General features: G+C 50.2%; 5 protein-coding genes across 5 annotated transcripts; 2 read left to right on the top strand and 3 right to left on the bottom strand.

Annotated features, from left to right (window-relative positions):
- Positions 1 to 1,275: 1,275 nt before the first annotated feature.
- On the bottom strand, positions 1,276 to 2,127 carry EPUS_02119 (uncharacterized protein; the record flags this gene model as incomplete). The annotated part of the gene is made up of 1 exon (XM_007803886.1): positions 1,276 to 2,127. The coding sequence occupies one exon, from the start codon at positions 2,125 to 2,127 to the stop codon at positions 1,276 to 1,278; it is 852 nt and encodes a 283-aa protein (XP_007802077.1).
- A 429-nt stretch (positions 2,128 to 2,556) lies between these two features.
- On the top strand, positions 2,557 to 3,015 carry EPUS_02118 (uncharacterized protein; the record flags this gene model as incomplete). Its single annotated transcript, XM_007803885.1, has 1 exon — positions 2,557 to 3,015. One exon carries the CDS (start codon positions 2,557 to 2,559, stop codon positions 3,013 to 3,015), a length of 459 nt encoding a protein of 152 aa, XP_007802076.1.
- Positions 3,016 to 5,168: 2,153 nt separating this feature from the next.
- On the bottom strand, positions 5,169 to 8,368 carry EPUS_02117 (uncharacterized protein; the record flags this gene model as incomplete). Its single annotated transcript, XM_007803884.1, has 5 exons — positions 5,169 to 6,114; positions 6,166 to 6,935; positions 6,985 to 7,620; positions 7,676 to 7,899; positions 7,963 to 8,368. 5 exons carry the CDS (start codon positions 8,366 to 8,368, stop codon positions 5,169 to 5,171), a joined length of 2,982 nt encoding a protein of 993 aa, XP_007802075.1.
- Positions 8,369 to 11,964: 3,596 nt separating this feature from the next.
- Positions 11,965 to 13,257, bottom strand: EPUS_02116 (uncharacterized protein; the record flags this gene model as incomplete). The annotated part of the gene is made up of 1 exon (XM_007803883.1): positions 11,965 to 13,257. The coding sequence occupies one exon, from the start codon at positions 13,255 to 13,257 to the stop codon at positions 11,965 to 11,967; it is 1,293 nt and encodes a 430-aa protein (XP_007802074.1).
- A 1,116-nt stretch (positions 13,258 to 14,373) lies between these two features.
- Positions 14,374 to 17,361, top strand: EPUS_02115 (uncharacterized protein; the record flags this gene model as incomplete). The annotated part of the gene is made up of 3 exons (XM_007803882.1): positions 14,374 to 15,127; positions 15,177 to 15,393; positions 15,444 to 17,361. The coding sequence occupies 3 exons, from the start codon at positions 14,374 to 14,376 to the stop codon at positions 17,359 to 17,361; spliced, it is 2,889 nt and encodes a 962-aa protein (XP_007802073.1).
- Between the last annotated feature and the right edge of the window lie 544 nt (positions 17,362 to 17,905).

The raw sequence follows: 17,905 nt of genomic DNA, 5'->3' as shown, positions 1-17,905 counted from the left end.
GGGGGGTTGGGGTTGGGGTGGAGAGGTGAGGAGGTGGGTGAGGGTCGGGACGAAGGAGTTCAGTGCTGTGATGGTGGGGTCGCGCCAGGCGCCGCCGTGGATGAAGATTAGCCAGATTGCGTTTTTGTTTTTATTATCGGAGCCTTCGGTCGGGGTTAGTGGGTTGGGGGCAGGGGAGGTTTGTAAGGGAGGAGATGGGATGTAGATTTCGTAGGATTGCAAGATGTGGTCTGTAGCATATTGCCGGTGGGTGAGGAGATTGGAGGTCAAGGCGTGGCTTTTAATGGGAGAGTGCGATGGCCGCTCGTTGGATAGGGAAGTAGACTGGTTGTGGTAGTCTGAGAGTGCCATTGCAAGTGTACTTGATGGAGGGTCTCGTAGACTCGCATTTGGTGGTACTAGTTAGACTTGAGACAGTGGTGGAATGTTTGTGATGCTGGGGAGAGACAAAAAATCAGGATATCATTTGTGCTTGGAGTACTTAATCTAGAAGTCAACATGGCCAGCCCGGCGGGATCGAAGAAAGAAAGCAGAGCGGGAAGTTCTAGCATAAGACAAGTTGGACATCAGAGTACATCGTGACCTGCATCTCGCGTCACTAAGACGGCCTGCTGCAGCCATGAAGAAGAACGAGATGAAATAAACTCAACTCACGGAAAATGAAGTTTGTGGGGAGTGAAAAGCTGCAATATCTCTTTTCTATGGAAAGTATAGCGTTGGATCGGTACTTGCCCGGTTTTTTACAGATACAGATAACTCCTTCCCTCTTTTATGAAACTCGCCACATGTTGTTGCTGTTTAGTGTTAAGTAAGATAACTCTAACTAGGGAAGGAGTGACTCGGGGGAGAAACCCGGGGGAAAGACGTCATTCTTGTTTCTCCAGGGCCTAGTCTGCCCTCTCTGTCGCACTCCTTGAGCAAGAGTAGCCGGATAGATTCAACATTTCAACATCAGGTACCAGCTACTTAAGCAGTCGAGTCGGTCATGCTCGACGGCTTGACACCTTGCGGCTTGACGACTTCACCATCCGGTCAAAAGCATCACGCTCCAAGTTAATGCACTTTGCGTGGATCAACTTCAACAACTACTGTAACCAATCTCGCTCTCATCAACGGCAAGCCCGCCAGGAATCACCAGCACAGCAACAAAGGAAAGGCACAGATCCAGCTCAGCATAACATGGACGGCAGAGAAAGAGAAGTACAGCCTCCATCGTCAGCAGACCCGGTACAACCCTCGTCAATGGGCCGCTGACAAGAAATTGCTCGCATGCGTTCAATGGCTCTCTCCCAAGAACTCTTGTGCATCAAAGAACTCCTCTTCATCCTCTAGCGGCCAGCTCCAACGCTCAAGATAGTTGAAAAGAGCTTGCGCCGAGCTGTCAGAGGTTTGACCGGTTGACGAAAAAGACGACGCTCCTTGCGCAGAGGTGAGAGAAGGCACATCAGACAGTGCACCAGGAGCAGGTCGTTCCCATATCCGTGCGTAGCGCTCGAAGAGTTCTTCAAGAGTCCTAGACGAGTGTCCATCCGAATCGTAGGCATCTGAAGAGTCTACCGACCATCGTGAAATATCTAGGCGACGCTCCCCGGAAGCCCACGATCCGGACGACGCCGAGCGCCATGCTGAGGCATTGGGGGAACCGGAATCGTGGTTGCAGGGCGAGTCAGAAGATATTGTCTCCCAGGAACCGGAGTCAGAAGTGAAAGAGGAACCGGAAGACCGAGGCAAATGTACCTGAGTGGCATTGCGGATGTCTGCTAGAAGCTCATCATCATCGTTGCTCGCTCCAGCTCGGAGCCACCGCAGCAAACTGAAATTGGACACGGTTAGCGGCTTCTCTTCATCAATCGGTGATATCTCAGATGCCCCGGGCGAGAGCGACACTCCACCCTCACAATCGCTATCCTCGCCGTCAGAGGATGGCGAAAGCTGAAAAGTGCCGGGCCGGCTGGCATGCGCAGAGCCGTCATTCGTCTCCAGACAGTGCACTCCGTGACCACGTCCCCGTGTACCGCATGACTTCGAATCCCCTGAAGTATTGGCCTTATCACCACCTGAACCAGCCGGGGACGGAGAGGGGGTACCCACTGAGCTTCCTACAGACTGGGGTTGTCTCATTGCCATTCTCGAGATCTTCTGGGCCAAAAATGGTATGCTTTTCGAGACACTTCAATCAACCCCCTTCTGTTGGACTAGTCTGGAAGAGGAATATGAGTCAGGTTTATATAGTATCGAGATATGCACAATCAAGCCGCTTTGTTCCATCCGATCAAGGCACTTCCATGTCCAAGACTCACAAGCATAACCAACTCTTTGTGCGGCAGTACAATATTCCTTGTCCTGCCTTTGATGCTGTGAGAGCATCCTTTGTTTGGACGGTCATGCTTCGTTTGACATTGTCCTGTTCCAAAGAGGCCCTGCTTGTACATATTCAATGACCGGGGTAGGAGCCAGCCCATATGCTGTGACTTTGATCCTTGACAGTCTATGATACGGCAGCGCACCTGGAGTCACCATCAGCATCTCATCCATCTTGCCTTCACATCAGCTCCAATGGAACCACCACACCAACCAAGGAAACCTGGCTTCACAGCACGCATATCCCGCGCCGCTTCCACCCTAAAGCCAACCACCGGCAGCGCAAAGCTCAAGCTCAAGCTCAAGCTCAAGCTCAAGCTCAAGCTCAAGCTCAAGCTCAAGACCAAAGCCAAACGATTCTTCACCACACCTCACAGCAGAAACTCCACCTCACCTCCTGACACCCCCACACCAAGACGCTCCTTTGCCGAGACCTTCTTAAAGAAGAAGAAGAAGAAGAAGGAGAAGAAGCGCAGCAGGCGCACCCCCACCCTCCAAACCAAAACCACTCGCAGCGGCAACATCCAGCCCCTGACCATCCACCAACCGCTCACCATCTCCCCGCCCCCGATCCACACGAGATCCTTGATGAGGAATTCGCCCTCCTCACCGCGACGATGGTGCTCGCCCTGCTCATCTCGATTGTATTTGTAGCCATGGTCAGGTGCCTGTCATTGCGTCTTCTGCTGGTCAGGGGTTTGCCGTGCTTGGCTGCGTTGGTGAGTGGGGCTTGTGGGTTTCTGTGGTGGGTTGAGAGGGACGAGGATGGGGATGCGCTGAGGAAGGAGATTTCGTAGGTTGGTTAACGCGGGAGGTTTGTTCGAGGGCATCGTGTTGATAGGGTGGCGGTGTGAGAGCTCTTTCGATGCAAAAGAAAATGATCAGCGATACTGATCTGCTGGTAAGTCAGTTAGTCGAATGAAATAACCGTATCGGTTTCACGGCTGGATTCATGAGCCGTCACTTAAATAGATGAGTCAGGGCTGTGTAGAAGAGCATTTCCGGCCTGACCAAGTCAGTTCATCCACCTGCCTCTGTTTCTTTCCTGTCGTTTGGTTTCGTCCTTTCCCCCTCCGAATACAAGACGGGTGAGCTAGTGATGACCACGCCCAGCGCCCTGCCTTCCAATCGCGACCAAATTCACCATGACCCTTTTCCCCGCTTGACTGCCTCGTAACCGAACAGATGAGAGATGGCCTTGCCTTAGATGCTCTTCCTCCCCCCGCCCACCTTTTCCCCTCCAACGACACTCCCAACGCCCACTCCGCCAGCCTTCACCGTGTCGAGATCGGCCAACCCCTCTGAATTCCTACGAGCAGCAGCAGCAACATCACTCAACCTCAGCACCTCGACACGAAGGACACCCGTCACAGCGACAATTTTCGCCTCCTGCCTGAACCTCGGCCCCGGGAAACCGAGAACACCGTCTCATCCGCTCCGGTCACGACATCTAATCCTGAGACGGATATGGACACGGTGGCGCTGGGGGAGGGTTACCCTTACTCTCATCCCGTTAGTATTTTATCTTAATTCTCAGCATGTTTCTTTGAGTTTCCAGCCAGCTGCCCTACTTGACCTCGGGCGGGGGAGAAGCTGCGCTGCGCTGTCTCGAGTCGGTGCAGAAAACAAACCTCAAAAGGAGATAGATAGAGGAGAATGTAAGCATATTTATCGTGTTCGTAATCCGAGAACAAGACTGCAGCGGATGGAAGCAACGTAATGGGCACTTGACACTTGACACTCGTGGCTTCAGGCACAGCTGGTAAAGAAAGAGTAATGGCAAGGAAGCTAGAACGGTAGAGAAAGTTTGAGCGAAGTATGTACACTTCAGTAATGAAGGGGCCTTTGGTGGCCAAGTTTAGATCCTGATAGACACAGCTCTTGCAACTCTCCCCACCAGGACTCCGTAATCGACGTCCACTTAATAATCGAGGAAGCTGTACTAGAGTATCGACAGATACTGCCATGAGCAGTTTTTGCGGACCAAAAAGGCAAACTTGTTCTCCCTCACATACTAGTAGGAGAAGGGGAGGGGCCGAGGGCTCTCTTTCTCTAACATCAGCCATGGAGAGCGCAAACAGCACACATTTCAAGAGCAAGAAACATGCAGGACCAAACAGCGCAAAACGAAAGACGGCAGAAGGGCAGAAGACAAAAGGCAGAAGAGAGCGGATCATGAACACACACGCATCCAGCGTACCCAAAAGCCGAGCAAAACGCTTTTCGTGTCGTGTCTCAGCTCACAGCAATGCCCATGGTTCGAGGGGATGTTGTGGGCGCGTGCTCAGTGCGAGCAACAAAGGCACGCACATGTTTACATCAAAGCCCAAAGGGGGAGGTCTATTAAAGTTGAGCGGAGGGCATCGTTTTCTTGGTGTTGTGAAGAAGAGAGAGAGACTTGATGATCATGGCATCATCGCCCGCTAAGCTTCCATTGCTCTCTCAACATCTTGTTTTCGAGCTGACGATTCAGCAGCGAGGAAAAGATGGTTGCAGTTGAGCATCTGAGGCTATGCTATAATTTGCTTGTTGCGAAGGGTTAGGGTAAAAAAGTTGGATGGATGTCTGATCATCGGCATGGAAATAATGCTAAAGGATTAACAACCAAAACACGTCAATACGCCTACAATGAGAAGCATGTTTTTCAATGGCTATGTATGAAATGCTGGCCACTGTACGAGCTATAGTGGATAAAACTGAAGCACCACCGCCACCAACACCGTCTTCGCAATAAAGAAATTACAGAAATTGCCAAGCTCGGCAGATATCTCCATTCGCCCGTGCTTCTTCTAGTTTTGCTATCACATTTACTCTTCTTCCTCCTCTCCAGTAGCCCGGGTACCCAAGACCCATTTTGTGTTGCCATGCACGTCCTTCTCGTGCTCCAATGCAATGCGGCTGAGGTGACCGAGAATGTTTTCCATGTTGGTATCCGAGACGCTTCGCTTGGCACGGCCAAGGTTGTCAAGCCATTTCATGCCCACCATCAGGTAATAGACAAGGGCAATGACGACGGTGACGAAGATAGAGTAGAGCCAGATAACAATGACAGTGACGATGGACGTATCACCATTTGCTGACTCAACAAACGTGCCAGCTGGGTTGGTGGCACTTGGATGTTCGTGACCTGAGAGCCAGCCGAAGACACAGAAGAGGGTGGAGAGAACATCGACCAAGAAGATAGCGCCGACGAGTTTCCACGATGGCCATGTCTCTCCACCACGAGTGACAAAGATGAGCCAGTTTTCCGTCAAGGAAACTTCCAAGAACAACATGAGTTGAATGTTACCGAAATTCTGGACAAGTCCACCACTGGGAAGGTAAAAAGTGCCGCGGAGAACCCAGGTAGCGAGGGCGAGGAGGATACCGAGAACAACGGAAATGACCCAGATCTTGGGCAGCTGCCACTCAACGGGACGAGGTTCGTAGTGAGCGTTATCGTAGGCGACGGCGATGGTGGCCAAATCAGCGAACAGAGCGATAAAGACAATCAGCTCGGACCGGATGGTTTCGTTGATGATGATCATGGACGAGACGAGGTACAGTTCCAAGTGCAAACAGAGAGCGATACGATACTGAACGTAGGCCTTCATGCGTTGGAAGATCTGACGCGCAACCTTGATGGCATCGACGATCGTGCTGAGACCTGGGGCGAGGAAGACGATATCGGCAGCGGCCTGAGCGGCCTCGGTGGCACCTTCGACGGCAATACCGCAGTCAGATTTCTTTAGCGACGGAGCATCATTGACACCACTAGAGATAGTTAACCGCAAGAACACCATCTCAGCTAGTGAGCAGACTTACTCTCCCGTCATGGCAGTAAGATGACCACGCTGTTGCAACATCTCGACGACCTGGTATTTGTGCTCCGGGAAGACTTCGGCGAAACCATCTGCCTTTTCAACAAGATCGTACTGAGTTGTACCAGCGATACCACCCGCGATTAGGCGATGGGAATTGTAGACCTTCGTTCCGAGAGCCAGCAGCTTACACGTTTCCTTTGCAATGGCAATGGCATCGCCAGTCAACATTTTGACGCTGAGACCGAGGTTTTGAGCTTCGACAATGGTGTGTGCAGTGTCTTCCCGAGGTGGATCGAACATGGGCAACATTCCGATAATTTTCCACGGTTCATTTCCTCGCTTCGAGGCGACACCGAGGGAACGGAAACCACGGCGTGCAAAGTCGGCTGCAGTGTCACGGTAATGCTTCGAAGTAGCTTCGTCACACTCGGCAATTGCCAGAACAGCTTTCGGTGCACCCTTGGCGAATTGCCAACGCTCGCCTTTGAGTGTGCAGATGGTGGTGATGCGCTTGGAGACAGGGTCGAAGGGGATGTACTTTTCAGTTCTCCAGCCTTGTTGCAGGATCTCGCGAGCCTTTGGATAGCGCTTCAAGGTGAGAATCGTGATTTTGTCGATGGGGTCCAGAGATTTGAGGTTGTGAGAAGATGCAAGGGCAGCACAGGCCATCATCCAATTGACATCTTCACCTTCGGCAACATACGGCTCACGGATAGTCAACTGATTGGCTGTAAGGGTACCGGTCTTGTCGGAGCAGAGAACATCCACACCCTGAAACAGGTTAGCAATGGTCAAAGTTGAAGCCCCGGGTGTGACACACAGCTAGAGACTCAATTGCGGTCAATTTTTGGACGATGGCCTTTTGCTTGGCGAGGTAGGCAGCTCCGACAGCCAGGGTAGTAGTAGTAACAACGGGAAGGCCGACAGGAACACCAACGATAAGGAGGATCAAAGCGTAATGCAGCAAATTGTTGGAGGACCATTCCGGAGTTGCAAGTCTGAGATTGTGGAAGAAACCACCAATCCAGGCCGCGAGAATGAAGAAGACCACCAGAATGAGCAGTGCGGTACCGATCGAGTTCATGATAGCTTTGAAGTGACCAGAATCGGTAGCCCCTTGAACCAAAGAAGCTGTCTTGCCCACAAAGGAGCCACGCGCGGATTCAGTGACGACTGCGTAGGCCTTGCCACGTTTGCAACCGGTCGTGTAGTAGCAAATATCTCCCATGAATTTGTCAACAGCCAAAGACTCTCCGGTAATTGCGGATTGATCGGTAGCAACGATGGATGCGCCAACGTGATGGTCCTCGTCCTCGTCTGAATCCGTGTGGTTCTTGGAGAAATGCTCTTCAGGATCTTCGATCATCTTGGTGTATTCGGCAAAACCAGCAGGGTTGGAATAATCGCAGATCAGACGCGCCTCGCCGGCAACGACCATACCTTCTTCGAGAATAAGCTAGAAAATGTCAGCCAACGTGCCAATCAAGTGGAAGAGGGTAAGAAACACGTACAATATCACCAGGGACGAGTTCACGGGCTTTGATTTCTTGCTCTTTACCATCTCGCACGACAATTGCCTTCATGGCAATGTCACCCTTGAGAGATGCGACAACATCGGCAGCTTGTTTTTCCTGATACCATCCAACGATGGCGTTGAGCATAAGGATACCAATAATAACACCAAAATCAATCCAGTTTCGTAGACCAGCAGCGAGGAGCACAGCGATTTCCATGACTAGAGAAGAGTTAGGAGCAATGCGTTGAGCTTGAAATGGTCAATGCGTGGTTGTGGGCATACCATATAGAATTGGCCCTCTGAAATAACCGATAAACTTCAGAAACATGTTTTCTTTTTCCGTTGCCAACTCGTTGTACCCGGTCTTTTTGCGGCGAGCCTCGACCTCGGCGGTCGTGAGGCCGGTCTTTATGTCGGTGGTGAGCCAGCTTTCAGGCACCTCGAAGAGTTCTGAAGCGGACTTTTTGCCCAGCAGCTTGGAGAAGAAGCCTTTCTTTTCGATGGTGGCATCAACTTCGTCGGCATTACTGATACTGGGAGCTTTGGAGAAGCGACGATCTCGGTAGGTTGATATGTATCTAATGAGGTCGGCATATTCACCCTCGGTCCTATCTGGGTCCCATCCGCCAGCAAAGGAGATCCTCTCCCGCTTAGGATCGCCATTTTCGAGATCCTTTTCGGTCGCCATTGTTTTTGATTAAGTTGTGAAGAGTGGATAGCAAAACCAAAGGAGAAAGGAAAAGGTGGGTGGAAGAGCTCCGAACCCAGGCGGCGGAAGGCTGATTGTTGAGGTGTTTGTGCTATTGCTGAAATGCGTGTTATGATGTCGACAAGTTGTAAGTGGGGAAGCAGAAGAGAAGAAGTCTTGGAGATTGTGTTGATGCAAGGGAAAGGCAATGCGAGAAACGGAACCCCTCTTTATCTTTTGGTCGCTCTGCGATTTCGAGGACCTGGGCGAGCTACTGGAGGACCTCGTTAGCTAGGGACCTTTTAGTAGCTTCAAGTGGAAAAGAAGGCCATTTGTTACCAGGGCCCTCTTTTCTGCCGTAGTAAGCAGTGAGCGTGGGTCAATTGGCAGCGTTGCGTGTTAGGCTTCTGGCAAGCTTCTGTTAGGTGGGCAAAGGTACTCTTTTTCTCCGCAACGACCTAGCAGGAATAATTTAGGTGAGAGAATCAAGTAACATAGGGTGTTAAGAGGACAAACAGCTTCTCCGCCGGCTTAAAAGCGAGGTTCTTAGTGGCTGCTTAAGCTTTCCTCATTTCGCAATCGCCTTGGTACTTGAGCCTGGAGTGAGGATATGAGGAAATCGCGCAGGAAAGAAAGCACCATCACTGAAGTGCTAGCTATTACTCCGTACTGCCTGCCGTAACAGCCCACCTCAGGTTCCATGCTATGCCGAACGGTTACGGAGTCATTACTGCCGGTTGAGCCATATTATGATAAGGCCCACTTGCAAAAATCACTCGGCTGACTGGCCTCACTGATTTGGTTGAGACAGTTAGGCTAGACTGCACCTGGATTGGCCTGGAAACATAATGGATTTTGGCATGCAATCTCCCCACTATCAGCCATCTCATTTCCCACCTCAAACGACATCATAACACGTAAGAAACCAGGTGTTTCGCGCTGCTGATCAGAGTTGACGAGATGCTGGTTGCTAGGCTGAGTTCTATCTTTTGCTTGATACCGTTTTGGAGGCAATTGAAGGCTCATGGCGACAGTGGGGGTCTCTCGTCAACTCTAACCCCAGCGGATCGATTTCATCACAACGTAGTACAAGGATTTACGAGCGCCGCTAGTACGATAAGAGTACGTAGTAAGCAGCTTGGATTTCAACGCTCGAACCTCCGCGCAGAAGTTAGCGATCAGCAGCTGCCCTTGTTCTCCCGCGGTCCTCTTACTACGTACACAACGAGGGCTACAGCTCTGTCACAGTGGCTTTTTTACCGAGAGCGATCTCAAATTCGCCTCCTGCTCCTTCTAGACCTGACAGATTATTGGCCATTCAACAAATTTTCAATGTTGGACAGCTGCCCACGAAGAAATTGCAAGTGATCTGTGATTCTTCCAATTTTCCGTCTAGCAAAGTTCTCTAGCAGCTGCAGGGCAACTTTGTTTGCCAAGGCGATCTCCTCACGGTCCTCAAACCTAGCCTCAAACACTCGTTTACGAATGCAGCTCCTGAGTCTCCGCCTTTTCCGCACAACGGTCCCTATTACGGTACATCTCTTCCCTACATATTTTAAAGATTGAACGACTCGAAACTGTCGGCTCTCTCGTCAGTCGGGTACAAAATCCGGAAGTCTACTATGTACAAGGCTCAGGTGGGTTCGGCTCGTTCAGTCGATGAGTCGCTTGATGGCGCCAACTCCCATGCCAGCATGGGTGAGCGCATGCCAAGGAAAATACAGCCTCTGAGTGTGATTGTTTGATGGTGAGGAAGTTGCCCTTGAGCTCTCGGTCATACAAATATGCGGTATCGAAATAGGCAATTCGTCTCCCAGCTGACAAATAGATGCTACCGAGAGCTCGTGATATGCGCGACATGCTTCTGGTTCCATCGGACCGAAGGACCAAATTGAGCCCCCAGAGCCGACTTTGGGATGCGCCCTTGTGCTGTGGTTTGCACCATACTTACGAGCGGTCACGATAATGAGCCATCATGATTTCTCACCGATTTGCGCCTGCAAGGCTTGCAACCCGTCAGCTACATAGCTTGGTTCCTGCGTACATGCAGCGGCAATTACGTGGACAAGTTCTTGGAAGCAAGTGTGCCGGCAGACTACACGAATCGCCACAGGCAGATTGGTCAAACAATATCAAATGGCTGTATCTGACCTTTTGAAGTAGTCGAGACAACCATGTATTACATGATAAGTTGCTGATGACGACACCGAAAAGCAAGGAAACTTCATAAAATTCAACATCTAATTCCCCTTGAACCCGATGACAGAATCGCTGTGGTGCTCATGGAGATCAGGCTTAGGACAGCAATATCCTAATGATATTACATGGTTGTACTCTGTTGTCTACTTTGTTACAATGCGGGATTTAGAATAAGGTCTGGTCTAGACGGCTCCTGATTCACTCTATCCTCAAAATCCCGAAACACTTATTTTGCCTCGCGCAAATATTTTTCCGGTCCGATTATTTCCTTCCGCTGTCATCGGAAGTCTCAAGTCATGCATGCACGAACGTCATCATCATTTGCTCTGCAGGAAAACTCGTTGTAGTTGGCGTTTATGTTCGGCAGTTTGAATTTTTCCTCTGTCGCGCGTCCACTATCTAGACCGACCCAACAAAATCTGATGACCGAAATATCACCGAAGTTTAGACCACGCCTGATTCTTGTGACACGAAACCCCAATGCGTGTTGATTGAGCTCACTCAGCTCTCGGCCACATCATACAATGCTTATGGTCTTGATTTCTACCATCCAACAAATCTCTTGTATTCAAATCACGTTGACTTCAATGTTTCTCATTCACTTCGTGTGTCTCTCACGTTTTGCATCCATTTCAATTGAACATTTGCATGTAGAACTGGTAGGATATACGTCTGAACAGTATCGCAGCACCCGTCAAAGATAGTACAGGGGTTTTGTTCAGTGGAGGGACTGCACGCAAAAGCTCACGATACCCTTCTCCAGGACTCGAGATGAGGTATGATGCAGGGCCTTTATTCGACGTTGAAAACAAAGCTGGAGCACTCGGCACTTCCCATGTTCTAAGATGGCGGTTCTCACACTTTCTGGCTAGAGACCAGTGGGATAAAGAATGGCACGATCACTGCTGGTAAGGAGTGAACCGAGAGGCAGACCTCATGTCATGTTCTGGGGTAACGATTTGCACAATTCATATATATTTGAGCTTTTCATTCGGACACCCATACCATATTGTTCAGTAAACTAATTGGTCTCTCCCGAAGATGTATCAGCTAGTTCTGATGACTTCTTCCAATCCATGTCCTCATCACCTGATATGCCCTTAAACCAGGCGCTTCTTTATTTCTTTAATATTCTGGTTATTCTGCCTCATTTTTCGTGACCATATCAACGGTGAGAGAACATACCTAGAACTGTTCAGCTTACACAACTTATCGGGTTGGGTCGATTTACTCGCTATACCCGCTTCTACATGAGTTCTATACATTATGTTTATTCGTCGTGATCCCACCCTATTGACTTTATGTCTTTGGAAGCTTGCATACCACCGGTACTAGCATCTAGTATCAAGGCGAAAATTTCAAATCAAACACCATCGCTAAAATGCACCTTCACATTTTCATGCGCTGCTCAAATGTTTATCCTCATCGTATGAATCCTCCTTCTTGTCTCCTTTGTCTTCTCCTTCAATGCCAAAGCTTTCTCGAAGTCCGTCACACGCCTTAGCGTAAAACGCATCAATAGCTTTCTGATCCCGCCACGGATCAGGATGTTTGTCCCAACCATGCACCACCTCCGGTATCAAAGTTGCTATGACATTTTTGCCCAACCTCTCTAGCCTCCTGGCGAATATCTCACCCTCCTTCAGCAGCATATCCCACTCACAGAGAAAGATCTGGATATCGTGGGGAAGGCCCTCAGTGAGCATGTAGTCTGGCGCCAGACCGGGTGAGACGAAGGGGGAGGCATGGAGCATAGTGTCCGGTGGTGGCAGGTAGGAGTAATCGAAAAGGTCCGCGAAGAATTTAGGGAGAGTTTTTTCGGGTTTGCGGCTGGTTCGGCGTTTGGAATCGCGGGACAAGGACCAGTCGAGGAGGGGATAGAAGGCGACGATGTTAACGATTTTGAGGTTGGTGGCTGATTCCATTAGCTTTTGGGTTGATGGCCAACGTGGCAGATTCAGGTCCTCGCTGCTCATGAGACCTTTTCGGGTATGGAAGTTGAGTCGCAGAGGCACGGAAAAAGCGAGGTTAGCACCTGCACTGAAGCCGGAGAGTGCGACTTTGGTTGAATCCAATCCAAGTTCCTCAGCGTGCGCAGCGAGATAGAGCACAGCATCCACACTATCATCGACTGGAGTGGGGAAAGGAAATTCTGGGGCTCGGCGATAATCTACCGAGACCACAACCGCATCCACTGTTTGCAGAACGACATTGGCCCAGTATCTGTCATCTGTGGCGTTGCCTAGAGAAAAGCCACCGCCATGGAAGTTTATCACTACGGGATATCGGTGCCCATCTCTTGTTCTGGTGAAGTAGTCTGGCGGAACGTAGAAGAATAATAGGATTGGTGGTGAACGTGGATGATCGTACTCGGTAGATATCGAGCGTGTAAAGGCAGGGACTGGAGGCCGAGGGGGCGCCCAGTCATGGAGGAACATGCTGCACGACATGAGGGTGCGCCAAAACGTTGCTTGCGCACGTAGCCACCATCTTGGGGGTGCAGGGTGTGAAGGGTGTAGATGATGACTTAGCGATCTTGGTCTGAAGCTTTTCTGGTCTCGATCTTCGGACGATGCTTGCCAATGTGGAAGAGCCGGCGCAGGACTCGAGGATGTAGAAGCGGACGAAGGTGGATCTCCTGGCTCGAGTATCTGAATTGACGTTGGAAACGGCTCCAGGGGTTCTGACATACTGCGAACTTGGTGACTTCAGCAACCTCTACTACGTATTGCCCGCTAGAGGTTTCAACGGGCAGCAAAGTCGGCATTGAGTGTAAGGTGACTTGCTGCGCCAAGTATACTATCGTGGGAATAGAAAATGGATGACTACTATGTTAGACGCCACGTACAAAGCCAAGATAGGATTCAACTAGTGCTATATATGGAATCAGCTTGCGCGTCTTCGGTCTTGGATACAGACACTTGGACCTGCATGAAAGACTTGGAAAATGCTTCAATCTGTTTCCAAACCAATCGCAGTATCGTAAAATGTAGTTGTAATGCGGCTGAGCCTTGGTGGGTCTAACTGCTCAAGATATGGTATATTTACACGACATCCCATCCGACCGCATATATCAAGGCTTGTCATCTCCAGACGCGAAATCTGTTCACCAGCCGTCAAGGCCCATGCCAAAAATGTTTCGTTGTCTTTGTGGTACCGTTCTGCATGCGCAGGGTCGTCTCACTCTCATGATGAGCCCTCAGAATGACGTGGGGTGCTTCTACTACTACGTCATAGCCAAGCAGTCAACACCAAGTTCACATACCTAAAGCTTGGGGGGTGGAGGAAGGGCAATCATGCGATTTAGCGAGAAGAACACACCCGCGGACTGCAGAAACAGGAAATGCACATGCGCTTAGGCTGCATTCCCATCCACTCTCCGCGATGCACAGTGTTTCAGCTGATCACGCCCGGCTTGGTGAATAGCATTACCCTTTGCCATATTAGTACCTGCCAAAAATCCGGTTCGCCCGGTACAATGACATTGTCACCCGAAGCCTGCTTAGTTCGACCACCCTGGCAATGAGCTCATAAACAGTTATCTATACCCTTGTCTCAGGTTTTGTCTCTTCGAGGAAACACTCCATCTTTCTCTTTCTCTTTCACTGGTGTTGGTCTGCTTCTGCGCCCTGTTCGAGTTCTTGCCCCTCTGCTTTGCCTGCATTGACAGGCCTCGTGGACATAGCTTCGGCACAGTTCGAGGCCAGCAAGTATACTGACAGTCCTCTCTCACATCTATCTCTGCTTCCACCTTTCTTGCGATCAGACAGTCAGTCAGGCGGCTTCCGAGGCCACCTCTTTTCAATATGTCTGTGATTAAGAAGCTCTCCAAGGCAATTCACCATTTGCCCAACGGCGACCGAAAATCCGAGTGCGGATCATCACCCGTTGATTCCCCCGTAATCAGTCCTCCCAATTCTCCGAAACCGTTCAGCTCGTTTAATCCTCGCAAATCCCTGACAGCTATCTTCCACGACAAGGAATATGGATCAAGCAGCGACGACTTCAGTGATCTCGAGGCTGATGAAGGAAAGAGCAAGAACGCACAAAAACGGGAAGCCAGGAAGCAACAGCGCGAGTCCCGGTCACGCCTTAGTTTGGAGAAGAAAGACTCATCTGAAGAAAGAATGAAGAATAAGCTAGAAGAGGCATCTAAGCACGAAACAGAAGAGATGAAAAGTCGTTATGGGGATTTGCCATTGATACAGTCGACGGACAGGACTGGGGAGAACCGTATCAAGTTTGCGAGCATGACTTTGGACATGGTAGGTCAAGAGATCGTCTTTCGGGCAAGGCTCCACCACATACGCCGCATGGGATTGAAGCTCGTCTTCTTCGTCTTCAGGCAACAAATTCACACCATGCAAGGCGTTTTGAACGAAATCCCTGGAATATCGTCGGTAGTGATGCTTCACTGGGCAGAACATATACAAAGAGGCTCAATCGTAAGGATCAAGGGTGTGCTACAGAAGCCTGAAGCCCCAGTCAAATCAACCACCATACATGATCTAGAAGTCAAAATCACTGAAGTGAAGCTTATCGTGCGAAGAGCTGAACCTGGTAAGCAGATGTGCAGCTATGGCAAGCTGACTATTTCTAACTGATACAGTACCATTTTCCGTGCAGGAGGCAGAACTAGAGGTCCATGATGAGGATTGTGTACAGGGCCGCAAGAGCAAAGTCTCAGATCGGACGCGACTGTCAAACAGAATCATAGATTTACGGACAAGCACCTCGCAGTCCATCTTTAGAATTCAGTCTGCAGTCGGGAACCTATTTAGAAGCGCCTTGGACGAACAAGGTTTTATTGAAATCCACACTCCAAAGTACAGGTGCCCTCTTTCTCAATACGCGTCTGTCACTAACAAGACAACAGACTCCAAGGTGCTGCGACAGAGTCAGGCGCAAGTGTTTTCAAGGTTGGATACTTCGGACGCGATGCATTCCTTGCACAATCACCTCAGTTGGCAAAGCAAATGGCTGTGGCTTCCGATTTTGAACGAGTATACGAGATCGGGGCTGTATTCCGAGCCGAAAACTCCAACACACACCGACACCTTACGGAGTACACCGGACTCGACATCGAGATGGCAATCGAAGAACACTACCACGAGGCTCTTGAGGTGCTGGATGCAACGATCAAGAACATCTTTTCAGGCCTTTATAGGCGATACCGACGAGAAATAGACATTATCAAAAACCAATTTCCACACGAGGACCTTGTTTGGCTAGAGAAAACCCCTGTCATCGCCTTTGCAGACGCTGTGCAGTTTCTCGCCGACTCGGGCTGGCTTGACGAAGACGGGAACCCGCCGAGTCCAGAAGAAGATCTGAGCACAAGGGACGAAATACGGCTGGGAGAACTCATCAAGGAAAAGTACCAGACAGACTACTACATCCTTGACCAATTTCCAAGGTCGGCACGACCATTCTACACAATGCCATCGCCGAGGGATTCTCGGTACACCAATTCCTTTGACATCTTCGTCAGAGGTCAAGAAATTGTTTCTGGTGGCCAGCGTATCCATGAACCTCGGATGCTAGAGGACAGCATGCACAAAGTTGGGATAGATCCATCTGCAATGGAAGAATACATGGAAGGTTTTAGATGGGGCGCTCCTCCACATGCTGGAGCCGGTGTCGGCTTAGAAAGACTTGTTATGCTTATTCTCCAACTGGGTAACATCCGCCTGGCCTCGATGTTCCATCGGGATCCAAAGTCATTCCCACCCAAGCCCGCGGTTGAGAAACTACCACATCCAGAAGCAGATACAACCAAACCGGCTTGGAGAAAGGAAGATGGCAGCATGCTGAGTATAGAGGAGAGAGAGATGCCTTCGTTGTATGACCTTGTTGCTAATTATGGCGACGCCACTTCCACGTCCTGGGGCGACGAACGATACCAGATCTGGCGAGACATTCACACTGGTGCAGCGGTGGCATATGTTCCATCCAATAGTTTCGCCATTATGCCTGGAAACCCTCTTTGCGATCCAAGCCAGTATCTTCGCATCATCTCAAATTTCCTCCGGTGGCTCCACAAAGAAACCAAACTCAAGCCCATCTGGATCCTTTGCAGCCGTGAGGTTGAAGAAGTCCTGGGCGAGCGGCTTGGCTGGAAGACGCTTACCTGCGTTGCTGACGAACGCGTTGACCCAAGCAGAAACCCTGCCGTCACTGATTGTGAAGTGGCACGTAAAATCCGTCACGCCCAATCGGAAGGTGTGAAGATCACCGACCTGCCTGCGGGTCAGCCCGTTCCAGATCAGATCAAGGAGCAAGCCAATGCGCGCGTTCAAGACTGGCTGGCTAACCGCAAGGGCACGCAAATCCATCTGTCCCAAATCGACCTCTTCCGCGATGAAGCGCACCGTCGATACTTCTACGCCGAGGACAAAAGTGGCCAGATCTGCGGTATCGCCGTTCTCGCTATGCTCGCACCCCGCTACGGCTGGCAAGCGAAGTACACGCTCGACTTCCCCGGTGCACCAAGCGGCACAATCGAGTATATCACCACACATGCTATCTCTGCGGCTGCCGCAAGCGGCATCAAAAGCCTGACCTTTGGCGGCGGGGCAACGGATCATCTGATCCCTGGCCATCACCTGAGCGGCAGAAAAGTCAAGCTATTGCAGCATGCCTTCGATACCACAGTCAAGCAGTTCAATTTGTCGAGGAAGAGTGAATTCAGAGCCAAAATGGGTGCGGTCGAGGACTTGCTCTGGATTGCTTATCCGCCGCATGGACTTGGCACGAAGGGGATCAAGGCTATCATGAATTTCTTCCAGGATTAGGACGGGCAATATCTGCGGAGCTTGCGGTGCAGACTATGGGACTTACTGGAAGCGTTGAGCATCGAAAAAGGGTCCAGATTAACCATCGATCAAATGAGTGCTAGGGGATTTCGAGCAGTCGCACGTGGTTTTCCTTTGCTGCAGCTGAAATGACAAAGTGCTTTGTTTAGTAGGAAGTGGAGAACAGAGGAATCCTTCCGCTTTTGCACCTCCCCCACTGTAACCTACCAAACCAAAACGGGATTCCGCTGATCGAAAATGTTCTGATATCGTTATTGCTCGGGAGCTTTGCTTACTTTTCTTGGGTTAGATAGCTATATATATATCTCGTCATGAAAAAAAAAACAGAGAAACAGAGAGAAAATGAAATAAAAAAAATTGACCTGCCGACCCCTATATATCTCCCTCAAAAGTTTTGTGAACCCAAAACTATCCATACTATGTCGGCCAGTTAGCTGGGTAGAAATCAATGCTAAGTTTCATAAACTACAGTACGGAGTAACTAGTAGCACTGAAATCCCCACGAGCCATCTAAAAGTATACC

This window comes from Endocarpon pusillum (assembly GCF_000464535.1).
Source record: "Endocarpon pusillum Z07020 unplaced genomic scaffold scaffold2749, whole genome shotgun sequence".
In the NCBI taxonomy this organism is placed as follows: domain Eukaryota; kingdom Fungi; phylum Ascomycota; class Eurotiomycetes; order Verrucariales; family Verrucariaceae; genus Endocarpon; species Endocarpon pusillum.
This window is presented reverse-complemented; position numbering and strand designations above follow the sequence as displayed.